The sequence below is a fragment of the Atta colombica genome, unplaced genomic scaffold, assembly GCF_001594045.1.
Source record: "Atta colombica isolate Treedump-2 unplaced genomic scaffold, Acol1.0 scaffold13, whole genome shotgun sequence".
Lineage (NCBI taxonomy): Eukaryota > Metazoa > Arthropoda > Insecta > Hymenoptera > Formicidae > Atta > Atta colombica.
The window spans coordinates 266,098-293,649 of record NW_017259217.1 but is presented as its reverse complement, the minus strand read 5'-3'; the positions used below and the strand labels follow the sequence as shown (position 1 = coordinate 293,649).

At 36.8% G+C, this 27,552-nt stretch overlaps 2 protein-coding genes across 3 annotated transcripts in view; one reads left to right on the top strand and one right to left on the bottom strand.

The window, feature by feature from the left end:
* LOC108684288 overlaps positions 1–27,552 on the bottom strand; it is a 33,760-nt gene that overhangs the window by 5,926 nt on the left and 282 nt on the right. For both annotated transcript variants that reach the window (XM_018188533.1, XM_018188534.1), the window contains exons 2-9: positions 27,236–27,552; positions 24,872–25,354; positions 24,052–24,348; positions 23,379–23,798; positions 21,074–21,430; positions 20,332–20,807; positions 18,987–19,219; positions 144–455 (exon numbers count right to left, since the gene is read on the bottom strand). The exon at positions 27,236–27,552 is cut by the window's right edge and continues 1 nt beyond it. In XM_018188533.1, coding sequence (XP_018044022.1) covers positions 144–455; positions 18,987–19,219; positions 20,332–20,807; positions 21,074–21,430; positions 23,379–23,798; positions 24,052–24,348; positions 24,872–25,354; positions 27,236–27,493 — 2,836 coding nt within the window. In that variant the 5' untranslated portion in view covers positions 27,494–27,552. The remainder of the gene's footprint in view (positions 1–143; positions 456–18,986; positions 19,220–20,331; positions 20,808–21,073; positions 21,431–23,378; positions 23,799–24,051; positions 24,349–24,871; positions 25,355–27,235) is intronic.
* On the top strand, positions 14,161–17,629 carry LOC108684289 (mucin-5AC). Its single transcript, XM_018188535.1, has 3 exons — positions 14,161–14,473; positions 15,427–15,868; positions 16,450–17,629. The coding sequence occupies exons 1-3, from the start codon at positions 14,161–14,163 to the stop codon at positions 17,627–17,629; spliced, it is 1,935 nt and encodes a 644-aa protein (XP_018044024.1).

The following is a 27,552-nucleotide window of genomic DNA, read 5'->3' as shown; positions in this document are numbered from 1 at the left end:
TATATATATATATATAAAATATAAAACGTAATATACATGCAATTATATATAATTAAATTTACAATAAATTTATGGACATGAATTCACAAAGAGAACACTCACGCGTACAATAAATTTTATAAAAATTTATAGAGAATACTCACGGAATTCTTGAGCGATTGGTTCCCGAATTTCCGGTGGCAAGTCAAGCCACTTGGAAGGTAACGCTCTTAGCCGTTTCACTCTTGATTTAGAGCTGCTCAGATTCGGACAGCCCGGTAGCGGGCAGGCGGTGTAACGTCCTCGGACGGCCTTGCAGCGGCAAGTGTTGCAGACACGCGCACTAGGAGGTACTTGATCTTCCCGTAGGCCGTACTGCGACGCTTGACTACGTGGTAACGCGCGACTATGCGCGCTTCCCTCGACGACGCTTTGGCACACCGTGCAAGCGTGAGGTCCTATCTGCTTGCCACCCTCTGAAATCGTAACAAAAAATTATTGTACAATATATGTAGAAGTAATGAAAAGAGCAGAGTAATATATATACGATGTCCTCGTCCATAAATGTCCGAGTAAATATCTTGCAACTGGTTGAAGTTACAAGAAAGTTTAATAAGAGAAATTTGTACGACTCCGAGTTAGTTACAAAGTGCACGTAAAATTTTTTTTTCTACTCTTGGCTTTTTCGAGTTATGTGTGTGTAGGTTAACACTTTTTTTAAATGGATCTATAATTTTTTTTTGCATATTTATAGGGGAATATATTAATAGGGGAAGGTTTTACAATCAAAATTATATACAGTAAAAAATTGCTACTATGCATCATTTATGAGATAATCGATTTTAAATAGTAAATTGGATTCTAAATAATTTTGAACATGGTTTGAAATGTCAAAATTCAGAGCTCGAAGAAGAAAACGAACAATGTTTTTTATGGAATATTTATTAATCCATAAATTGCTCGAAATTTTGATCATCATGTTCAATATAACATTCAATGCGTTTTATAATGTTTCTTCATTGTTGACTGCAGTATTTCTACTATAATGCCTTCAACAACTCAAGTGATTTTATGTCGTAAATCTTCTTCATTTTCAGGAACAATTGCGTAGACAATGTTTTTAAATATAAAAGAGACAACAATAACTTTCGAGAATGTCAGAAAATAAAGAAAAAGAAAGGGCTAATGAGAGTTTTTTCACGGTAATTCGATAAAGAAATTTATTGCAAGATTTTGATAAATCAGACGTTTCAGTTTACTTTCGAGTCATCTTCAGTAAATGTGACAATGTAGATCACTTCTATGACTAGACGAGAGGGAGACCAATCATTTCATCTCCTTTTGACACAAGGCTGACAACGAATAGAAAATGAATTCCGCACAGCCATTATACACAACAATTATAATTAAAAATTAAAAATTAAAGAAAATTCATTTGTTGTGTAATATGTTCATATTTGGAAGAACGTGATGTATGTTTCAAGTATAACAACACAGTCGACAATCGAATGATTAATTTGATTAATTTTTAATTTTTAATTATAATTATTCGTGGCTGTGTGAAATTCATCTTCTATTCGTTGCCACTGGATTTGCCAACCTGGATTTGTCAAAATGAGTGGAGATGGAATGATTGGTCTCCCTCTCGTCTAGCCATAAAAATGATCTACATTATAATAGAGTTGTAGTAGTCAGATATCTGGCTCGAAAAATCTGTTTTATCAAAATCTTGCAATAAATTTCTTTATCGTATGAATTACCGCAAAAAAAACTCTCATTAGTCATTCCTTTCTTTTTCTTTATTTTTTCTGACAATGTTTTTAATATATTCCCAAAGGAAAAAATCGCAAAGTGTCAAATCCGCAGATCTCGATGGTATCATCATGTAGGGCCATTACTTATCCAATAATTAGGGAACCTATCATTTAAAAATTTGGCTACAGCGCGTGTATTATGTGGTGGAGCTCCAAGTATCACGAAACGATTTAAATTTGTATTTCTTTAATACAGCGTGCATCTTCTTGATCTACTTCTAAATTACATGCTACTATTCTTATGGATGTACGTTTGTTTTCGATAAAACTTAATAGCATACTTGTCTCTTTCTCTTTGTCTGTTCTATATTGTACGTTGTCTTGTTAGTAATGTCCTGTTCGACGTAATAGATTTGCGACTCATCAAATGTATGACTGTTTTTTTTATCCTTCGTTCTGGACTTTTGTTGATAAAGTAGCTTGATTTTCACTACGCATATTTAAATGCCATATCTCGAACATATCACACTTTGCATTAATTGTATACATCGTTATTTTTGTAATTTACAATATAAATATATTCATTAAAAAGACGACTGATTAACTGACTGACTAACAGATACTGTACTGAATTTCATACCCCATACTAGAACAAATATTTTATTTACACAAAACAAGCAGTCGTATTTTCACGAGTTGAAGATCCAATGATCCTGTTCGACATAACCGAATTCAAAATATTAGTCTGAATCTTGTTTTCCAAATTGTGATAAAGAAAATCAATTTCTTAAGATTCAATATTTAAGATGTTTATCTCGTAAACGATGCATAGTAGCAATTTTTTACTACATATGATTTTGATTGCAAATATTCCCTATAAAAATATGCAAAAAAATTATAGGTATTCATTTAAAAAAACTACGTTAACCTATATAACTTGAAAAAGCCAAGAGTAGAAAAAAAATTTTACGTGCACTTTGTAGCTGACTCGGAGTTGCACAAATTTCTCTTATTAAACTTTCTTGTAACTTCAATCAGTTGCGAGATATTTGCTCGGATTTATGGACGAACACTCTGTATACGATCATACACGGAGAGAATTTTTTCTTAGAATTTACCCTGAAAATATGATAATTGTAGGATAACATTATATTTCGAAGAATTTTAATGTAAGTTTGATTAATTTTACTAAAGTGGTAAAAATCTTTAAAATATTGTACCAGAAGTACTATATTTTCGGGGTAAATTTTAAAAGAAAATTTTTTTCGTGTAGAGTTTCCATTTGAAGATAATATATAAAGCAATTGAATTTTTACAGAAAACCTGAAAAGAATTTCTTATACTAGAAAAATTATTTAAAAAATTAAGAACATGATTTGAAGAAATATTTGAAGAAATAAAAAACCTTTTCCTAGTAATTTTCGATAAATTAAATTTGCAAAATTGTTATAACTATAAACGCTCTTTCTCGCGAGTAATGCAATGAATTCCTCCGATCATTCCGCGCGATTGAAACGGGGAAAACGTTTCCGAATTGAGAGCGCGTGTTTCGCGCTGATATGCCGTTAGGGACGGCCGATAAAAATCATATAAAATATAAAAGCGCACGCGAGAGCGAGACCAGGCGACGATACGCTTGTATCAGATGGTGCATATGCAATGCGCCACCACCACCACCACCATCACCACCGCGTGTGTTAGATCCTATCTCGGTGCAATTGCGATATGACGCGCACTGTCGCTAAAACGTCAAAGGGGCTGGTCTATTGACGCGATTCGGCAACGCCAACGTGTTTGCGGCCCGCCGTGAAATATAAATGCACACGCTGCGCGTGTTAGTCGTGCGCGATACGCGGAACGCGTACAAAACGCCACAAACACGCGGCGCGATAATGGCCGATCGTGTGCCATTCCGAGTCGTTAGAGTCGCCAAATGAAATTTCAATGAAGCTCGATAGTAAACTAGAGCATACACTAAAACGAAATAAAGAAAAATATGCAAATTCCTTTTTTTTTTCTTCTTTTTCTTCTTTAAGATCGTATCATGTGTTCGAGTCAAAGAAGAGCTGGAAACTATTAATAATATATATTTCCTATCGTTTATTTATTATTATTTAAAGATATGAAAAGAATGTATATGTGAATGTATATACTTGTGTGGATATTCGCGAATCTTGCAATTTTAATCTTGATGACCCGATTACGCTTCACTTTAACGTTTCAACTCAAACTGAAACATTCGATCTTCACAAGTACTTTGGTATTTTCTCATGAAGCTCTTTCGTCTATCGACGAATCTATATTTTTTCGAATAAAATTGATATTTTCCAAGAACGTTAATTTGATCGGCAATCAGATATTTGTAGAGTTCTCGCTCGACAATAAACGCGCAAACAGGATTGTTTCCAATGGCTATTTAGAGAATGTACTCGCGTTTATCCGCTATGAAATTGAGCAAATATAGTTAATCACGAGCAAGGAAACCCGAGTGAAAACACGAGCGGCGCGGAAAGCGAAGCGGGCGAAAAGGGGTGCGGGGAGGGGAGGGAGAGAGTTGGCGTACGGAAACGGAGCGAGAGACAGTATAATTACTCGGGACTCAGCTAATTAAGGACGCCCAATTAAAAAGTTCTCGACGTTCTTAGCCTCCCGCAAACGTCGACATCGCTCGCTCCTAAATAAGATCGCTTTGATAGTTCCGTTCCTCCTTGCGCGCGCGAAACTGCATAAATTTACTCGTGCTAACAATTATCACAGGACGCAAAATCGAGCACGCCTATAATAATCCCGATATCGCCCCTGAGAAAATATATATCTTTGTAAAATAAATTGTCAAAATAATAACATTAGCCAAGAGGTCCCAGAAATTAAAAAAATTTATAATCGATGCTACGCTTGACGAGTTCGGAAAGGGCTATACTGCTCGTGATATTTTATGCTGTTATATTTCGCGAGAAATATATGGAAATATTCGGAAAATATCTATTCCGAAATCCTCATAATTCTCGTTGTATGTTCGAAAGATTGGAAAATCTGAATTAAACGAGATAAAAAAAATTAATAAATTTAATAGTCGTCTTTATTCAATGAAATTTTCACTGAATACAAATGAAAATTGGGAATTAAACGATGGTCGCTTGATGTTTTGCTAATTATTTAACGTTCGATATTCCCCTGGGGATTGTATCCCTCTTTCGAAATTCGTATATCCCGGACGCCGCGTGCATCTGCTCTCCAGTGACCTGTCACATCGAGCCGCGCATCCTGCATGTCTTTCGGATCGTACACGGAATTATTGTTGACACGGAATTACGAATGTGACGTCGCACTCGTGGAACGCGATTCGGCGATGGCAAGCGAGCGCAAGTATCTATATCGAATACCGAGCGATTGGAAGAGTTGCCGGAGTTGCGAGTAGATAGAGGATAACACGCCGTGTGAGAATTCGCGACACTGATTGGCAGGTATTCCCTAGAGCGAGAGAAAATCGCTCTCGCGTAATTTGCACGCCCCTGCCCCGCCATCGACAGACCAATCCCGGCCAAGTAGGATTGCTGCAATTTTTGTGCATTTGTGTGTATCTCCAAGTATCACGGATACCGTATCGAATTGTCCAGCCATTTCAGAATACATGCTGCATGGAAATAAACGCGCGGGAACTGTATAACATGCCTCGATTTTTCACGATCTGTCATTTACATGACCGACAATAACGTAATTAAATTCGAACGCGTAGTATAAATTCCATGTTATTTTAGGTACATAAATATTTAGATTATACACAAATTTGATACGTGCAGCATTATTATTATTTAATTAACAAAACGAATATCTTCATAAACTGGTATATATTATTGATACGTTAATAATATTTCTTGTTATTATACCTAAATTTCCCTCGTTTCTATTATTTTGGATTTTTCAATTTTAATAAAAAAAATGTTTTTTAACAGAAAGAGAATAACAAATGTGATAGAGAATTGTGTGTGTGTGTGTGTGTGTGTGTGTGTGTATCTCAACAGATGAATTTTTTTCATTTTCATTATGCAAAATACGTCATACGTTTCTTTATAATAATTACTTCCTTGGTGTTTTAACGAGATTTTTATTCGATCGTTCGTTTCACCGAGAGCATTACCAACAGCAATCCACAGTACAAAGCGAATACAATATATCCGTGGAATATATAACGCAATAACACACATGTCACGTGGAATAATTCGTAAAGCTCGTTCCCCGTACATTCAAAGTAATACGTGGGGAGATCTCGGGAGAGTGGATCGGGCAGGTAAAGGAGAGTTAAAACTGGATGAAACGTCGTAATGAATAATTTATACGAGAACCCATTCAATACTGAAACCATGCGCAGTTACGCGATATTCGCAGTCGGCGAATGTTAGGTGGAAACAAATTATCTCGTCATATATCGAGTGGTAGTTTCGAGCAAATTAAGTTCAAGACAGGTGGTCTTTATTTATGTACCTCGTGATTGTCTCAAATTATCTGTATTTATATATAATTTTGACGATTTTACAAATCGGAAATTAGGACAAGTAATAATTAAATTTTTTTTGTAGTAAGATACTTTAATAATTTATCGAGATACGTAATTGAATGTATAAAACAACAACAAAAGTCACCGCCGGCCCAAGTCAAACTCTGCTCAAACGATAAACCTGATGAAAAAAAGATGTGGCTACGAGAACGGGGGACATTACCTTCGCACTAATTAAGCTCGTTGATGGGGGAAGGGTAATTTGAATATTTCATAAAGGCATTCCATGCCGCGAATAATTTGCCGCTTTGCTTCTCTCTTTCTCTTCATAAGACATTATTCGTGTAATTTGTCTCCTTTCCACAATCTCGCAGAGTAGCTGCATAATTACGCGTGTGTGTGTGTGTGTGTGTGTGTGTGTGTATGTACAATTATTCTCAAGATTTCCTTGTAAAATTATGACGAATTAGACGACTCTACAACGTGGATTTCTTTGCGTGATTGAGTTGAATTTTTGCGATCGACCAAAGATGATCATCAACCGAATTGGTGAGTAATCAAACGTCCCGAAAGGACATTTGCTCGCGTCGTTTCCTCGCGGGAATACCGCGCACATATATCCCGAATAAAATATTCCCTTTGATTGGTTTCATGCAAGCCGTTGCGAAACTCTCTATCTCACATTCTCTCTCTCTCTCTCTCTCTCTCTCGATTCTTTGATCAATTTTAAGTTTTCTGCTTGGTCAGCATTCTCTATGTTTCCAACATTCTGGGAAAACATCAAAGTCATTTAACAGCGTCGCGATCTCTATTATTCGTAAAAATTCAGAACAAATAAATTTGTCCGACTACACGAAACGATCTTTCTTTGTTAGGACGAGCCTTCGCGCTTTAGCGTTCTTTATACGGTTCGGCTTTAGAAAACACGTCGATCGGCACAATTTGCTCGGAGGAGAAAAAGCAGAGAAGTCTAAAGCAAACGTACGGCGGACTAAAAAGGGAGGCGCGGCCGCCCGCGGCAGCCGCTACGGATTCGCTCCGGGCTGACATTTTTGTATTTATGTATTTATGAGATTTATGCTCTCTCCTGCACTAGCTCCAGCGAGAATGATTAAAAACAAACACGCGCCGCGATTCTTCGCGATTCCACCACCGCCGCTCGCGCGAACAAAAAGAACGGTCGATGTTGTGAGGATGCGATAATACGTGCAATAAATTCACCGTAACGCCGCGTTCCGCCGGAAACGCGTCCTCGTTGCAACTTAAAAAGATACAAATATGCGCTTAAAAAAGTGTGTAATTTCTGACGACATTGAATATATAAAAATATATCCTATCGTTAAGTTATCTTTTCTGTTTTGTATTCGTTATTGAATATCGATATCACAAAATTATACTGTTTATTAAAAATTATTCATACTTCTTGCGCGAAAACGAGATAAAGAAGGAATAATACGTTTCTTATTCCAAAAGCATCCTGAAATTTGCATCAAGATACGTAATCGATATTCGTTTCAAAATTTCCGCAAATAGTATTCGCAGATCCAATGTATTTTAAATTAATGTATCTTTGCTTAAAATTAAAACATTTTTTTCATTTTAAAGATCAATATATTCAAAGAATTAGACGTTGTAAAATTGTAAAAAATATTGTTATAAACAATTGTTCATAGTTGAAGAAACCGTCCAGATTTGGACTCGAACACCGATTAACGAGACATAGTTTATAATTAACAATTATAGACAATTTTTCATGGCGTTATATAATGTCGAATATAATGTAATAATGTCGTCGAATATATAATGTGCAAACACACATCTTTGTGTATCTGTGTACAATATAATGGACCATCTCTCTCTCCTTTGATGAGCCACCTGCGCGATTATCGTTAGCGGGGAACAGGCCATGTAAATATGGAATCGCTTGTAGCGTTTCGATGGCGCTTGAGAGCTGTGCCAGGGTGGATCACGGTTTACTTGTGTAAATAACATCTGTCAATCGCTACGTGGACGAGCGGAAGCGCGGGGGTTACACTGTCGTTGATGACGAAACCGTCGGTCCACTCTCCCGCGGGCGCGCGACCCTTTAAAACATCTCGTCGGCTGATTGAATTACGGTGATTAGCCTACCATGATGTCCTCGGGAACGATATAAAGTATATATCACTATGGAGAATGGACAGTACAATATCGATCTATGCGTGCCGATATTACGAATTCATCCCGCGAGATTTTGTTATTAATAATTTAATACTCTGACATCTATTTATAACGATATAATCTATTACGATCATTATCATATCAAAAAAGAGAGATATTAATAGTCTTATTAGTGTAACTCTAATGAAACAAAAGAATAATTTTTAAAAAATTTGACTGTTATTCATCAGCTTTAATCGAATGAAGACGAGATCGAAAATATATATAAAATATAGATATATATATGTCGGTTTTATAGCGTTCTATACCTTCCGACATTCCGCTTCCAGATTATGGTTGTTTCCACCTTCATCATTTCTCTGATCCGGTCGTTTGTTACTCTTTCCATTCTTGACTTTCTGGCTGATTTTCTCTAGAAATCCATTTCCAACGCTAGGAAACGTCGTCTTCTAAGTTTTTTTTATTTGTCACATCCACATAGCATCATATTCAATAATTAAAAGTTGAAATTTATTTCGTCATTTCTAAAGATTTAACAATGCGACAAGCAAATTACAGTATCGCTGAAATGACATTTGCGATATCTTTTCAATATTATTATAACATTAAATTTCTTTCATATAAAAAGAAAAGACAGAAAATTTACTTCGGACTCTGGTTCTCTCTGCCACTCCCATTACTCTATTATCTTGAACGCACAAAATAACATCCTTTACCTTATCGTGCAATTATACGGAACGGATGGATAACTACGACAGAGAAACAGATGAGACGAGTCGACAGCTACGTAACAACGTTAAGTAGCGTTAATTCGTACAGGTGAACACCGAAGAGTTTCCGGCGGCCTCGGCACATTAGCCGTACCGTGTGTATCCACACGGAGATAATCCGGCGGTATTTGCGGAGCGGAAACGCGCCGCCCGTGCCGAATTCAAACGATAGCGCTCCTGCATACCGCCTAATGCACACAAGAACATGGAGAGGGGGAGAGAGAGAGAGAGAGAGGGGGGGGGAGGGAGATACGGCATAAACGGAGGTATTAATTGGGATTAAGTAAATCAAGACGCTAATTAGCTCGTGCCAAGTGCGCGCGCGCGTGTTTTCACTCCCGTTCACCCCTATCGTTCTCATAGCTATCATCACCCGTTGACCGCATGACGGCATGACGAACGAATCCCCGGGCATTTAATTTTCCCAGCAATTTGCTATGACTACTCTACGCGATTATGACGTATATGATCTAGGAACAAGTCCTCTCCCTCGTTATTTATTTGCGTGTTATCGAATTATCGTTTTCTCGCGTGTCTCCGTGTTATTAATCCAATACTGACAACACTGCTCTGGATTTCAATCAGGAAAAAGAATCTTGAATCTTCTATTTTATTAACAAATAGAAATATTTAATAAGAAAATGTGTGTTAATTTTATAAACATTAATATTTTAAAATAATATATTATTAATAATAATTCGACTTCAAACTTCATCCAAATATGCTTTTTCTAAAAAAAAATATATGTTTTTCTAGAAAATGTATTATTTACCTGTACATCTTTATTTACTTGTAAACAAATTTCTCTGTTGAGATCGTGTTTGCGATATTTTCATCAATTTTTTCTACTAAAATATGATGCTTCCATATATTCCTATATTACCTCGTCGGAAGTCTATCAAAAAATTATTCAGTTGAAAATAAGTTTATTTAGCAAAGTAAATAAATTTGACATTTCAACTAAAGCATTTTTAATTCATATTTTCCAGAAAATGTATCCAATTTCCAAGCAAAGAGCGTATTGCAATCACATTATTGATCCTGAAGAATATATGTATATCACCGCATGGTGATACAATAAATATGATTAGTAATTTTGATCTCTCGATCTTCTTCGAAAGGAACAGACTTCCTTTCTATTATTATTATTATTATTACTTAAATATGCGCATAAAGGTAGCACAACAATTTTTATTACTTATTATTACTTTAAGTCATGATAAAAAGTTGTAAAACAAATATAATATATATCGTTGTTATACTGTGTCGTTACTTTTGAATTTATATTCCTGCACAGACAGTTAATTATATCGTTTGTCAGAAAAGTCGATAACGCGCAAAAAAAAATAAATAAATAAATGGAAAGTGACTTATTTCCTCCTAGAAGAGAACACAAAGAACCATGAGAAGGATGAGGAAGATGAGAAAACGAGAGAGAGTGGGAGAGGGTTCGAGAAAGCTCCTGCGGAAACGCGGCGGAGAACATGCGGTAAGTCCGTGCACAGGGCCTGGTAATATCGCGAAAAGTGTTTGCTTAGCTTGTCTCGACCGACGTTGGAAGCATTAAACCGCGAGCGTTCTTTCGTCTCCTCGAGAGACGATCCCGGGAGCGAGGATCCCCTCCTCGTCGATGTGTACTCTTCCACCGCCCTCGATTATTTCCGGTGCGGAGAGTTCCGGGGCCCTATACGCGCGAATTCCCATTTTCCCGATTAAACTGATCATTGATAATGGCGAACAAGCCAATTAAATGAAAACGTATCTTTTTAAAATAAATCTTAATGCGAATATAATATTTTTCACTTATACTCATTATTTTTGTTTTCACAAGTTTTCCTTATATATTTACTAACTAAACAATATATAAGTAACTTGATTTTGCTATTTATATAATTCTTATTTTCATTATTAAATAATTTTTTATTTTAGTTCATTATTATTATAAATTTTTATTTTATACTCTCTATTATTGTTATTTCTATCATTTTTGTTTCGTGTTATGGACACTTTAGCGAAGATATCTGCGAGAAACGCATTTACGTGATGCATTCTTATCAGGAAACTGATTATTCTCTAAGAGTACTTGTCTATTGTATTCGACATTGATTGTTATTGTAATAATCTCGACGATACTCGCTGATCGCGACAATGTTGCGATAGAGGGTAGAGACGACAAGCAGACAAACGGAAAGCGCGGAGGGGTGTTGCCTCTGTTAGCTCTGATTTGGGACGACGGCCTCCTGGGAAATGCACGTAATCGCTCTATTCTGAACCCTCAGATTCTCACCAATGATGATTGGACTTGTTTATGGACGCGAGCGCAGCGCAAAAAATTGCCGACTAAATTGACTAACAGAAGTCAATGAAGAGAGTGAGGTAGAATAAAAGAAATGCTTTCCTTTATGCCATCGTATTAGCTTATATATAAGCTCAGACAAATAATTTTCTTATGACAAAAAATACAAAGTAAATAGATATTTCAGATATTTTGTGTATGTTATAAACTTATTATATTTACAATAAAAGAACGAGCAAGCATCAGACCAGAAATCAGAAAGAAATTGAATTTGACCAATCAAAGCAAAGTTCATTAAACTTGATATTAGTTTTCCTTCTACCTGACTAGTTAATTTCAACCTCAATCTCAATCTCTAGTCTGATACAGGTATTAAACTTTTTCTTTTCATATAAAAGAAGAAATATGATCACCAACCCTAGTCACCAATGATCGTATAATTCTGCCATTCAACTGTCAATTTCCCTCTTGAAGAAATAAAAAATAAATGGGGCAAATATCGTTCGGCTTCCTCGCGTAAATGAAAACCGAAATCGTCGACAAGATGAAAAATAGGGAGAGGACAAGTAGCAAAGGTGGTCTCGTGGCGGCACCGAGCGCCCAGCGCGCGCGCGTGAGGTGGAGCAGGGTGCCTTCTCCAGGGTGGAGAGTATACGAGAAAAGAACGAAGAAGAGGGCCGGAGCGAACGATCGTGGCTCCGGAATAAAGTGGAATTCAGCGCGAGCTGAATTATAAACGATATTATGCAAACACGGCGCCGCGGAGTGAAGAGAAGCGCGTACTCTCTCTCATGCTGCGAGAGTTAATTTGATGAAAAACATCAGAGGCCAGGCCAGGCGCGGGCAAGAGGGTTTCGGAGCAAGAGAGAGAGAGAGAGAGAGAGAGAGAGAGAGAGAGAGAGAGAGAGAGAGCAAGAGACCGGCAAAAGACGCATCTCGCGGCGAAAGATCGCTCTCTAGAAGACAAGAGCGTTCCTCTCCTCTCATTATCCAGTCGGCTCTCGAAAGACGTTTCCTTTCTCCTCTCTTCTTTATTCGTCTTTTCCTATCGCTCACTTTCTACCACATCGCATTTAACGTCTCATTTGAAGCCGACAAATAAGTTAGGTCTATCGCATAAATGCTACAATTAAGATGCTACCTTCTCGTCGCACAAAACAATTCAGAACAAACGAAAACAATTTCTATATATATATTTTTTTAATTACAAACTCGATTATCACAATTATACGAATACTATATATATTTTTTTTTCTTTTTTTCTAAGAGAATATTCAGTTTTTAAACTCATCTTTAATTTAAGAAATATCGATGAATCGCCAAATATCTCGTAGATTGAAAACTGAGAGATCTAACTGGCAATTATTAACTGAACAATGTAATATTTCGACTGTGGTATTTCTATTATCGCGAGCTCTTCTTCCAATACAATCTTCGTACGCAACCAATTAATATTTATCCAATTATTAATATCCTAATATTCTTATTAATATCCATTAACAATCAATCAATTAATATTCGTTCACGCAATATTGGGGAGAAATAACATCCAAGTTTCAAGATTCTCATATGATTTTCAATATGTAAAGTTAACGTGTTATTATCTCGAGCCTCATAATTATAACATAATGTGATGGCATTGTTGCATCCTGAATTGAAATGATATACACGCGTTTGTATCGCGATCGATATGTAATCTAATACCTATATCCTTCGTATGTCTTATAATTATGCCGTGTCTTTCCACGTTATTATTATATAAACTATAGATGTCTTGTTCACGCTTAATGCAAAAATTTTCAATCGTGCACAAAAAGGAGGAAGGTCGTAATTTATCCGAATAATTATTATCTAATTCTTGGCTTTGATCTCAATGAGAAATTAATTGGGATATAAATGATGCAAATGTAAAAAGAGTAATTAATAGCATCCCTTTTCTAACGAGATGCAATAGAATCTTTCGAAGCCCTTTCGACTTGAATTCTTCGCATCCCTCGCGTATCGTGCGGAAAACGAGGGCGATCAGGAGCGCATATCCTGTAATATCGCGATAGAGAAGACTGATCCTTCGAGCGCAGGTGCGACTCGGCCGTGATCGCGACGTACGCCGCCAATCTGCGTTCGTTGGGGGCGGTTCTCGGTCGCTCCGAAGGGGGTTGAGCCAACCCCACGCGGCGCGGAGCGGCGTAGGTGGTAGAAGCTCAGCTCGCAAAAAGCGAAGCGCGTCTACGCGCAGCTGATAAACAGTACGACGATGGTGCGCCCGCTAGCCGGCGTTCCGGCGTTCCGGCGTTCAAATCACGAAGAGTCGCGAGATCGGCCCGTGTCGAGAGTGTTCGCGAGAACGGTACCGCATCTAATTCAAGATCGTGGTATCTCGATCAATTTATACACTCGCTGATCTCGTGTGAGAAAGTTCGAACGATAATTTCCGGATTATCCCGACACGATTTTCGAGATTCAATCATATCATAAGGGAATACGTAAAACAACTTCAACTCCGCTTTGTAGATTTTGCGAGAGAATAATGATGACGACATCAATTGTTACGATCTAGCGATCAGCGTCCTAATCGCAGAGCTCCTATCCATTTCCTCTCTGTGTCACAAACGACGTTAAGATTTGCGTTGATTTAAACGCAAAAAAGAGTGAGAAATTCGAGTCAAGAGAATTTAAAGTGTTGAATCTACAAAGAGTTGAACAACGATGTATGGTTTATACAGAGCGTGGTTCGGTGGCGGTGCCACCAGTAGTAGCTATCCCTGTCTTCAGGACACATTCTCACCACCTGACACGGTGGTACGAGTCGGCAATGAGGGCGAGCACCAATTTGTAGCACACAAAGGTGTACTCGCGGCTCACAGTGGATATCTAAAAGCCCTGCTGACGAGCGCGGCGACGACGACGGCGACGACAACGTCGAATTCGCCCTTTGATCCTACCTGTGCGACCGTTGCCGTCACGGCGACCAACGGGCAATCACAGCGACCGGTCACTTCCGTGTCAGTCTCGTCCATCGGTAAATATAGACCACAACAAGTTAGAGATCACTCTAATGACACACCTATTATCTCATCCTCAGATAGAATTGTCAATAGAAGACTTTACACAATACTGCCTTCTCTCAATATTTATTTATAAAATCTAAAAAATTTGCAAGAAGAAATTTATTTAATATAAACCGCTAGAATATTTTTAATCATATATTTTTAATTTACAAATCATATTTGTAAATTATTTAATTAAAGTTTTCAAAGGATTATGTATTGATGTTAATTTCGATATTACAATTAAAGTTTTCAAAGAATTATTTATTGGTGTTAATAATTTCTGCTCTTTCGGTTTTATGTCGTAACACAACAAAATGCAATGCTTTCGAAACTACTTTTAAGTAATAACAGTAAGCCAATAACGAAACAGAATAATTAACAAACTTCCAGTGGTCGCACAGTGTGCTATTGTTACTTCCAATCTCTCATTGGGATTTTCCAATATAGTTACCCAATTCAATCCAATCCAATCCAATAATTGAATCGCTTGGTTCACAAGTGGCGTAAGTCCATTTTCGTAGTGTTTGCAAACAAAACATTTTCCATTCGTATTGCAAACGTTCTCTAATAAAATAATTCAATTCGTTAAATAATTACGTCAATAAAAATCACAATTTCAAAAGCAATCTAAAGCGTATCTTAATTCCACTTGTGAACCACTTGTGAACCAAATCCCAGCAAACAGAGTATTTTCCAATACGACTACTAATGTATCTAAGTATTTGCATAAAGAGTGAGAAGCTATATATACGGATACTTTAAAGTTAGAAATACCGATTATCTCTCTCCTAGCAGACTAAATTCTCCATCTAGAAAATTATACGTGTCACTAGGCTTTGATCTTACTCTACAAAACAAAAATAAGAGGCGAATATTTGATTTTAACTCGCATTAACATATCCCGATTCCCAATCTGATTTAGGTGGAGAGGCATTCGCGCCGTTGCTCAACTATATGTACACTGGACGACTGGAGGTGACGTTGGATAATGTTTATAGCGTGCTACTAGCGACGCATTTGCTGCACATGCCGGGTGCACTGGAACAATGCAGAGCCGCGCTATTAAGGCTGCGAGCACCACCACCTCTGCCAACGCCGCCGATGCCGACATCCGCGTCAACGACGCCCGGATCGCCACCGGGAACGACCGGTAGCATCCTACGACCTATACCGAGCAGGCTGGTAGTAGGCCCACCGCTATGTTGGCCCCCTACAACCCCGCTTGCATATTCACCAACCGCCCCGGCACCGACTGCTATGTCGCATCTGCCACCGTCGATGCAGCCATTGATGCAACCAACCGTACCACCCGGAATCAATGTCGTCGTGCCGAGAGAAAAGCAGGAGCAATGCGCGCATTATAGGTTCGCAATATGCGATCGAATCTTTTTGCGCGACCTTGTCCCAGTGTTAAAGTTTAAATCAGAAGATTTATAAGTACCTATCTCTTTCACATGTTGGAAATTTTACAGGCAATAATGAGATTAAGCCAATAAGATTTCATCTTATAACGAGTTTTTATTTAGCCAAGGCATACTACAGTGATTAAAAATTCTCTTATACGGAAAAGAGAATTTAAACATTTATTGAATTATCTTTTAAATTTTCAATTTTTATTCCGTTTCAGTTATAGCTTATACGTTGTTCTAGAGCTAAAGAAAAATTAAAATATTTCTTGCTGTGTAAAAATAAATTAACTTAAATAAATTCTCTCTCTCTCTCTCTCTCTCTCTCTCTCTCTCTCTCTCTCTCTCAACTTTCATAGGAACAGTAGCACATCGTACATTTGATGCAAATGATTCTCATTGTCAATTGTAATAACATCTATATTAATATAACCAAAATACATAACAAGTATAGTGATAATATAACAATATTTTCTTTAAAGGGGATTAAAATTATTCTAGATTTCAAGATTAATAGAAAATTATATGAATGTTTGCAGCGCTGGTGAGATGTCAAAGTCGCCGCAGTCCCCGCCGACCGTGACGCACCACAAACGTCCGAGATTGCATTCCAGTAGATCGAGAACACCGGAGATAGTGTCTACCGTTTCCACTCTGCCATTCGTGGCTGCAGCCGCAGCTGCGTTCACCGCGTTCGCCGTGAGCAGCACGGCGAGTTCTACGACAAGAGCACCATCGCCGTCGCGGTCGATCTCACCGGCTCCATCCTATGTGTCGCAAACACATTCGCCCATGCATCACAATAACGACAAATCGACGGAACACGAAGCTCAACGAGGAGAAGAGATCGAGGATCGTTCCATCAGATCGTCTAATGATCAGCTAAATAAATTGTGTACTGCGACATCCGCCGACAGCAAAGCATCAAATCGTAACCGCAGCAGCAGTAACGATAGCAACGATAATGATGATGCTGCGATATCGGAACATGACCGAGCGCGTTCGTCTCGTCGTCGAGCTCGAAACGCAATCTCTAGCACAAAAGAGGCTTCCACCACGAGCACTGTCTTTTCCGTGGTATACGACATCGCGTGTTGCGATGGACCAGTGCGCTTTCATCGTGTATTGAATGAGAATTATTCGTCGTCGACGTCGCACGAGCCGCATAATGCCGCAACACGCCCGTTAAAGAACTGTCAGTTGACAGAGGGCGAGGATCCGTCAAGCGAAAACGACGAGAACGGTGGACCTGCAACGCGAGGAGAAGGAAGCCGTACGCATAGTCCCAGCAACGACTCTAGCAATGATGGCAGTAACAGCGGCAACAACGGTGGTTGTTATACTTGTGGCTATTGCAAGCATACCTTCAAGTCACAATATTGCTATAGAAAACACGCTAAGCGGCATTTATTGCCAACGAGGATTGCCAATGAGACGACTAACAATGACAACAATGGTGGAGGCAGCGGGGACAGTATTAATCACGGATCGCGGCAAGATGCCGCGGCGCGTGGAAACAGACGAGAAGTCAGATTGTTGGATTTGAATGTGCAGTACTATCCCTGCAAGATCTGCGGTTGCAAATTCCCCAGTTACTACTTCGTACACAAGCATCGAAAACTCTGCCACGCGAATGACGAGGAGAGGCAAGGCGCCACGGATGGAACGAATGCATCGAGTCGTGATGCGGACACATCGTCCACTCAGGATGCTCCGTGAAACGAAAGGATGTGAATCCTTTTCTCTCTTTTTTCTCGTTAGATAGGTACTGAAATTATACCACCAATTCTTGCCTTTCAATGATAAAAAGAATCATCATTTTATTCTAATGTGTAATTTTAACTTCCAGATTTTTCCCTTATCTGTTATCAACATGGACACTTATGGAAAACAAAGAAGAGATTCCCTTACTCGAAAATAAGAGGAAAGACATTTCAAAGATGGAATTCAAAGTACCTATTGATATTTGCAAGTGTGTCGAATATTTAATTGCAAATACAATAGATCGATAATCAAATTAAATTATCGTAGAATGTAATATGCTGGATGTTACGTTTAATTAAATCCCGTTCTTGCGTTACTTCAAAAATGTATAAATCATTAAGAGATAAAACTTCGTACGTGTTAAAAAAGATTTAGCTCCTAATTTATGTTTCATAGATAGTACTTAATCGCGCGTTTCATCTTTTATGTGTATTTTTTATTATTATACATATCTTGATGTTATATACGTATGTTGGTACATATTTTGTGTCAAGAAATTGTACAAAAAAAGAAAGATAAAATCTATGACGTAATTACGTAGTGATGTAATCAAATCTTCGTTACATATAACAATTTAATTGTAAGGAAAGTTACAGTGATAAATAAAAAGGAATACTAATTTCTCTATGTAAAATAAAACTGCTCATACACAAACTGTATTTCAACGTTAAATTTAAAATTAAATGTAAGTTAAACGTTGTTGCTACCTTTCATTCATTTTATGTAAAAACATTTACTATATTCTGCTATACACAAGCTTTATGTTTCAATTATACACACACACACACACACATGCGCGCGCGCGCGCGCGCGCGCGCATTTTTTCAGAATTTAAATATATAATCTAATAATGCTAATTCGATACTTCGGAAACTCTTTGAATTCACAAAAATAAACCACGAAACAAAAAATTGTATTATTAATCCTATCGTTTGTATCGTAAAAGCGATAATAATAACATAATAAAATAAATACTTTTCTGAAAATATCTATAACAATAATGAAATTAATATGCGTGATAATTAAAGATGCGTTATTTCGAATATATTACATTAATCTTCGAAGATACGGAATAATATAGATAAATGGTTGAAGTCAATCGAAAAATTTCAATTTTTTAAACGTTATCAGTCTAATTCTTATGCATTTATGTACAAAATATAATAGACAAATTATAATTACGTATTAATGTTCAAAATGCAACTGTTCAGAAAGCATATATAGAAACTGAATTTGGAATTAAAACTTAACTTGGAAAAAATCTAATATCAAACTTAATATCAAACAAAATATCAATTGATACTAAACTTACCGATGACGTCGATCGATGGTGCCTCTTCATCACTGGTTTCCATAGGAGTATGATTCTCTTTCTTCTTATCTTTTATTCTACCACTAGCTGCCACATTAGCACCACTATTATTCGTATCTCTGCAACCTGGTTTCTTTTTATTGGATTCCTTGAAGTCTGACTGGATGGTCGAAACGTTCGTCGCGTTGTTCAACGAAGACGCAGACGATGATAGCGCGCCTTTCCCTTCCATTCTGTAACAATATCGAAGCACATAAATTGGATTTGCTTAAACAAATATAAGCCGCATGAAATATAAATGTAAACTCTGCGCACGCTCGTGTTAAACGATAATCCATTGAACGTTCTGCTCCAATCATATTTTCGTTTTTCAAAATAAAAAAAAAAATGAAATATGAGGTTTTGTGGTAATGAAAAATTTTTTTCATGATAAAATTTTGCTGATTATGTCTTAAGAAGCAGCAGAGAATTCGACACTCATCATTCTCATCGGGCAGAATCACATTTCCAACGATCGAGTCAATTACGGTGATGAGAGCCTACGTAAACATAATCCACTAACCGGTTACCATTGATTAGCATTACAATCTGCTAATAATTGATCTCCCCCCACCCTTCGCAGAGCGCCACCATCCCATCACTCCGCCCCATCACTCCTGGCGTATCCCCATCACTCCCAAAACCGCTTTCCACCCTTCAACGACTTGCTTCTTCATTCGACTATGCGACGTGCGATCACTCTGGATAAGTAAAACTTATCTCTATTAGTACAGCGCCATAAAAAAAAGCAGATTAAATTTCTTTTTGCGCGCGTTTTTGTAATATCTGTTCGCTGCTGAACAGCGTATTGTAATCGTTAAATGAGTATTCGCGGGTCGCCTCTCCCACCGTGGACAATATTGAGATTGGTTCGTTGGAGTGGGGTATGTTTGCGGAATGAATATCTTCCGGCCGATGGATATGGTTCATTCAATCAGTCCGCGTACACGCTTTTATATAGATCAGAATCGGGACCAATTGGTATGCGCGTTTCGCAAAATGAGCCGCGCTAACTTTTTTATTTCTTATTCACGTATCGAAAATGATTAATATCGTGAACACTTGATAAAATATAAAAAAAAAAGATAAAAAATACGATATTTGCATGATAATATTCAGCGAACGTATTCATATATATTAAAATACATTCTGTCGTTCTGAGAATATTTTATATGCTATCTCAATAATTCCGAAATTCAATAATTGTATAAACTACATGTATAAACTTCATACATACTTAATTATATAAGATAAAATGTTGCATAAAGTTTAATTAAAATATAGATTTAAAAAAATGTACACGTACATTACTTTAATATCCTTCCCCGACGTAGGCTCCGATTGCGATTCTTCTTTCGGCTCTACTTTTATGAGATGAGATTCTTTTAAATCGACTTTGTTCTCTTTATTCTCCTTACTCGCTTCCCTGGAATCCTTCGTGCTAGACGTTGTCGACGTTGTCGAGTTGCTAGACGTCGCGGTGGTGTTCGGGACTGATGTCATCGTCGTTGTCGTTGATGTCGTTACTGAATCCGCTGTTACATTAACGCCCGATGCTATCGAGCTCGAAGGAGTCGTCGTCGTCGTTACTGTCGTGGTTCCGACAGTTGTTGACGATACGCTCGATGTGCCTGTGGTGCTCGTTGTGGATGCAGACGTAGTCGTTGCCGAATTATTCTGAGGATTCTCCTGAGTCTTCTGTTGTTGCTCCCGCTGTAACCTTGTCGTTACGCCTGTCGTTAATATATCTATAGGTCCAATAGTCGAACTGGTATTATTTACCTGAAACAATTTATTAAGAAACATTTTCTCACATGATATTAATTATCAAAAACTAATAAGTATTTTTTAATTTTTTAATTTTTACATGCTAATTTCTAATTCCTTCTGCTGTTGATAAATTGTGTATATACAATGTATATTTATATAGATATAGTGCTTCTGTATGTGTTCGCGCAAAACATTATTTCATTTCAATAAATTAATAATTTAAAAATTTAAAAAAATTAATGCCTTTTTATATACATGGACGAACTAATATCACTTACTTTATTATTCGGATTATTCCGAGAGCTACGTGTCCGTTGGCGCGATTTTCGTAAAAGCTGTTTATAATTTTCTGCTTTTTTAGTGAGGTAGTAGTGATGTACACAATCTGGAACGGACTTATGTTCTAACGATTGAGCTATCACTCCATAGTTCTTAGGGTGTTGAAGGTATTTCTCTTTAAATAATTCATGCTCCACCGAACTCCATACATTGATCAATTTACGTTCACTGTGAAGAGCTTCTAATTCTTCTGGTTGGAGCAATCCATTCCGATTTTGAAACGCGATCCTTCGTTGCTTCGCATCCAATAATAGAGGCGGTATGACTGCATACGAACGCATCTTCTTATCCTCCATCTGTCGAAAATAATGTCATTTTCAATTATTTCTTTGTAATATTAATGTAATGTTTGTAATAAAAGATAAAATCAATGTATTGGGTTGTCCGGAAAGTTCGTGTCTAACTAACTAACCTATATAATTTAATAAAGGTATACTAAAATTTAAATCTTCTGCGTTTCAATTTTCCTTTAACATCGGTACGAACTTTCCGGACAACCCAATATATCCATAATCCATTGCTCTTTTTAATAAATCTTTTGAATAGTTTTTAATATAAAAAATATCATTAAAATAAAAATCATCATCATTAAATTAAAAGTTGGCTGTATATTGATAAAACATGTTGATATATATGTATGTAAATGATATACTTTATTTGAAATAAAATATAAATTTCAATGTTTTTATATGTAAATAATAAGGCTTATATATAAAGAATTATACATATAATATAACCTAACTACACTTTAATAATAATAGATTTAATATTGCTTTTTCAGTTTGTTACATTAAGCTAGCATAATTTTAATTTACCGATTTAATTTTTTGCAACCAATTTATAGAATACAATCCATATGGTATGAGGTAAGGGTGAAGGAAGCAAGCGCACGTTACTAACCTGACAAGCTTTAATGGAATTTTTTAAATCTTGCAATGTTTCTTCCTGGGGAATCAGTATAAATTAGATGTCTTCCATGAAGTATCATCATAAGAATTTATCTAACAGAAATTAATGAAAAAGAAGACGCAAGAAACACAAAAGTAAAGAATATTTTTAAAACAATGCTTTCTCAAAAGAAATATTATATGAAATAGTAATCGCAAAAAATTGGTTTAAATATTATATTTAATGTAACGTCATCAAATGCAGAGGGATACTTTATTAAAACAATTTGTGAAACTTCTACTTGAGCATCATGAATCTGAATTAATTAAAACTTTATTATCTCGCGCGTCTATTAGTCCGATGGTAACTTCCAATCATCTCCATCCATTTATCCAGTTTGCCATCCTTTCCCTGGTCAGCATACACGAGAAGACCAAGAGAGAAAACAAATGTCTAAAGATAGGAAGAAACTGTCAGTTACCATCTTTTCCTTATAATCAACTCTCTTTAATCCTTTGATGTGAAAATGGCTCTTTCACAGAATTGCTCTTGGGAAAATAAAGAAAGAGATGAGACAAAATCCATAAAAAGTATAAAAAAAAAATAATATATCTAATCTTCGCTATATCAAGAATACTATAATTAGATATTAGATTACTACTCACGTACATTTCATATTTACAAAAACTTGATAGAGCAAAGGTTAGATTTGCTTCTAGCATATGTAAGTTAGCCATTTTGTCATGTGTATCATTTATTATCTTTCTCACAATAATTATTTGCTAAAATAAGAATAAATTATGACAAAAAGAAAGTTTGTTATAAAACAAATTTTTCAATTCACTCAAAATTAATGTTGATCAATTTATAAATATATTTTATTCTTTATAAATATATTTTATTCTTTATAAATATATTTTATTCTATATTATGATTAAATTGTTCTAATACGTCGTCCTCTAAATGTATATATGATATATATTTGAATAGATAAATAGACTTTATTTATAACAACAATAATAGGCTACAGATTTGCACGCCAAAATAATTTTTATTTTATTTTATAAGTTAATATCGCTAATTCAATAAAATTAAATGAGTGTCTCTTAACTCTCTCATTTATTAATTTACCGTTTAAAATACCCTTTATTTTATTTCAGTTTGTAGTTGTCAAAAGACGTTTATTTAATTTACATTAATTTAGTAACGTGCCTTTTTTTTGCTTCTTCCCATACCATCTTTTTACTTTCACCATACTTTTAATTCTCTCTTCATAATATATCACGTCGCTCATTTCATTGTCGACCATTTATTTATGAATACATTTATTTATGACCACAATATAATAAAATATACCTCTTGTTCTTGTAAACCATCCATTATCTCTTCAAGATCGGCTTCACTCTTAATACGAGCACCAACTCTGTTAAAACGCTCCTTATCTTCCCTTTGTTTTCGCAATTCGGGAAATACCTTCTCGAAGAACTCGCGATTCTTTGTTTCCTTCGATTTCCTCTTCTGCGTTGCCTCTAATCGTTCCACCTTACGATGCCATTCTTGAACCAAAATTGCGTACGTTTGTGACTGCTGCCGATGAAGAGACGCGCGCTCAGCGTGTTCTCTCCGAAGCCTAGCTATGAGTCTGGCACGCATACACGTCTGATGCCGTGTACGATTTTCTTGGTATACACTTGTGTCCGACGGTTGATTATATAAAGGTAGTTCTACTTTGGGACCCAGTCTTTCTAAGAGTCTATGAGCTTCTTCCGCCTTTCTCTGTTAATTAAAATATATCAAATTAAAATTCAATTTATTAATTATCTATTTTTTTGTACTTCAATATTATATAAATTTTTCTGTACTTCAAATATATTAAATCAACTAATATTTTGATGATACAAATAAAAACAACTTTGTTAACACATAGCACAACTTATGTTAGTTAACACACATGCATCCAGATTCAAGTTAAATGTTTTTCTTAGTCATTCAACATATAAAAGTACTTAATTATTATTACATAATTTACCCTATTCTCAGCGTAGACCTTTTGCGCCATCGATTGATGCTTTGGTTGCTGTGACTGTTCCTCAGTGTCTTTTACTTCTAGAGGCTTATTCGCTGTTTCTTCCAAGTCTTTTAACCTCTTTCGCAACATATTTAATTGATTCTCCCTTTTAGCAATCTCCCTGTCAACCTTGCCAATTTGTTGCAGAAGATCATCCTTGGTACTCCTATATTGTGCATCCTCTTGCGTACTTGGCTCTGGAAGCGTAGGCGAAATAGCTTCCGTCTGTGGCGTATACGCTCCCACGGCAGGCTGCTCCTAGCAAAAATTCGTCATATCATTTTGTGTTCAACCTATTCATTTCATTGTTTTTCGTATATCCAATCCATGTTTTATTATTTGTTTGTTTACTTAAGTATCCATTTAATCTAAAGTATTGATATGCATTTAAATCATTCTATATTTAGTTATATATTAATTTATTTATATTTATATATAGTTATTCTCTGAAAATGTAAATTAATCTCAATTTACATCCCATACTATAAATGTAATTAATTGCAATCTGATTTATTTATTTAATACAATCTCGCGAAAATTAATACTATTATTTCAATGTTTTGATTTTCAACAATATAAATCGATGATATTGTATAAACATGAGACAGTCCTAAACTAAATAGTGAATTAAATCTAAAATGTAATTTTGTATTATCAACAATAAAACTGATTTTTATTATCGGCACTGAATATTATCAGAATATATCAAATGGATAGATGACTCCCTTCAGTTACACAGATTAATCTCTCGATTATCGAGCAGATTGTACATTCTACCCACCCTGGTGTCTATCCTAAGTGGTTGTTGCAATTGTACAATATGTTGCTGTTGTTCTTGCTTGCCTCCACATGGGTCCGCGGGTGACAGGCAACGCGGCTGAGGCTGCGATTGCAGCTGCTGGATCTGCTGATGTGGCCCTAGACGGATCTTTTTGAAAGGTGGCGCATCCTGTTGCAGACTGGACATGTCGACGGGGGTGCGACTGCAATACTGATCAGGCTGGACGGGCATGAGGCCTACTCGCGGCGGATTCCTTGTCGCTGTCGTATGTTGCTGATAATCCGATGCGGCGGCGGCGGCAGAAGGCGATGGTATAGAAGTCACTGAAGAGCCGACAGGCGGCAAGAGGGATATCCTCTGCCGATCGCCTCTGCTACCAGCTCCCATGCTGCTATATTCCGCCGCGGACACTACCCCGACACCGCCAACCCCAACTTGCGACAGAGGACTGTTGCTCACATTGATAGCAAGCCTCTCGTTCACCTGAAAACAAAACACCAACGTCAAAAATATTCTACATGCTTCCTTTCTTCCTCCATCCCTCTTTCTTGCCCTGTTCTCCCCTTTCATCGTCGTTTCACTTATTCTTTGCCAGAGATTCAATTTATCTCCCGCACCTCTCTAACCTTCTCTCGGAGAAACTATTTCAGGAAAATCGATGACCCGGTTCAAGAAAACACGCGGTCCCGATATACCACGCGACCGCTGCTCTGTCCCCTACGTTCTGTCTACCGCAATCATCAGTTCAAACTTTTTTTCCTCCTTTCAATTTTACTGGTAGTTTTGCATTATGATGCTAGCACAATCGCTTATCATAGTTCTTTCCTGATTCGCGTAGACAATTTTATATTATGAATTTGGTGATCTCGACCGTACCATAAGTCTGAAGAAATTATTCTATGAGTAGGCTAAATAATCAACTCAAAATATATGTAAGAAACAAGCAAAATAAGATGAGATTGTATTCTTTTGCGTGCGCGCGCGCGCGCGCGCGTGTGTGTGTGTGTGCTTGCGCGCGTGTATGTGTGTGTGTGTACATGCGCATATGCTTAGTCTGAGTAGGCGAATGTAACTTTCTCCCGCCTACTCGTATCGTGCTACAAGCTAAATATGATAATGTCCGTTAAAACTGCATTATGCCGTAAATTTAACTTGATTTAGAACTCATAAAAATTAACTGTACTATAAACAAACACTGAGAGATTATATCGTCACTTAAAAAATTTTAATAATTAAACTTTCAAAATCTTGGAAAAAGATATCTTTTATAAAAGTTTGACTACTTTATAAATAAAATACACCAATTACGGTTCAACTGGATATATATGTATATTGAAGAGAAAAGAGAGAAATATATTTTATATCATTGCTTAAAATATCTATCTCATTCTCTTAATAATATCCTTTATATTTATATTTCACACTTTGCATACTTTTATTATAATTTTATTCTGTATATTTATTTATTTGTGTAGTTCTATAATCATATCTCTATAACACGTGTGGTTGTGTAAATCTGTGTTGAGCAAATAATGGCGTATTTAAAATTGGCGAGCGTCAGACACGTGCGAATCATATTGTTAAAAAGGGAGGGAAAAAAGGAAGAGGGCCGATAATCGGTGAAAGTCAAGGACGGAGTCGAGCGATATGGTATGCGTGCGATTGCGTTGCGCGATGCGTGTTCCAATTAGTGTAGCGTCTGATGTTATGAATTAATATTGCTCTCTATCCCGTTATTCCTATACTAAATTAACCCAAATATTAACAATAAGCTGAACATGAAATAAAATTTTCATGACATACGATATCTAAATAAATTGTATAAAAATTCTTATTTAAATTCTTTTAAATACATAACTTAAAATAAGAAAAATAAAATATTCTATTCGAATGTTGCTGAAAAGAAAAGATTATTTAGGTCAGAGCAGTCTTAATTTAGAATAAAAAACTAATCGCAAAAGGAAAGGCTAAAAATATAATTGTAACATACTTAAAAATAAAGTCTTTTCAACAAAGGATCGAAAATGACCTAGCCATTGTTCAGCTTAATATTGAAGTACCTATTAAGATAACATAGAAATTGAAAAGAGCAATCTTTTTTTTTTTAATATAAGCGTCTCGCTACTTTTTCTCATGTACCATGATCCCGGTGCAACATCAAAAAAAAACAAAAAAATGAAAAGAATCTTTCTCATTCCCGGGCGTGTTTAACCGTGACCATTCAACGCATCGCGAAGTCATATCAGGAACTGTTGATAGACTCCGAGGAAAAGAAGGCGAGAGATACATCGCGCCTATTTATATGTATGTATAGATATACATGTATACATGTGTGTATGTGGTCCACGTCATGGAAATACCTACGTTGGTAGTGCCAGCACGGTATGTGTCTCTCGCGGCGTAGGGAGTCCCAATGAGTGGCGGCGGCGGCGTTTGGCTGGTGATGACAGTAGGTTGACTAAGAGATGGTGCGGAAACAGGCGCAGGTACGGGGGCAGGTACGGGCACAGGCACGGGCACAGGCACAGGTGTAGTCAACGACGGTGCGGTGGTGACAACTGCCGCTACAGCCGGCGTTGACCCCGAGGTCGGCGGCGGAAAAGGATGAATGTAACGGAGCATCGGCACGGTGACATAAGAAGTGGCACCCCCGACACCACCACCGCCACCACTGCCATTGC

Excerpts from the sequence above, each read along its gene's own strand:
- LOC108684289 (XM_018188535.1), top strand. The coding sequence starts at position 14,161 with ATGTATGGTTTATACAGAGCGTGGTTCGGTGGCGGTGCCACCAGTAGT. Across the intron at positions 14,474-15,426 it reads CGTGTCAGTCTCGTCCATCG|GTGGAGAGGCATTCGCGCCG; the intron begins GTAAATATAGAC and ends AATCTGATTTAG. Across the intron at positions 15,869-16,449 it reads GAGCAATGCGCGCATTATAG|CGCTGGTGAGATGTCAAAGT; the intron begins GTTCGCAATATG and ends GAATGTTTGCAG.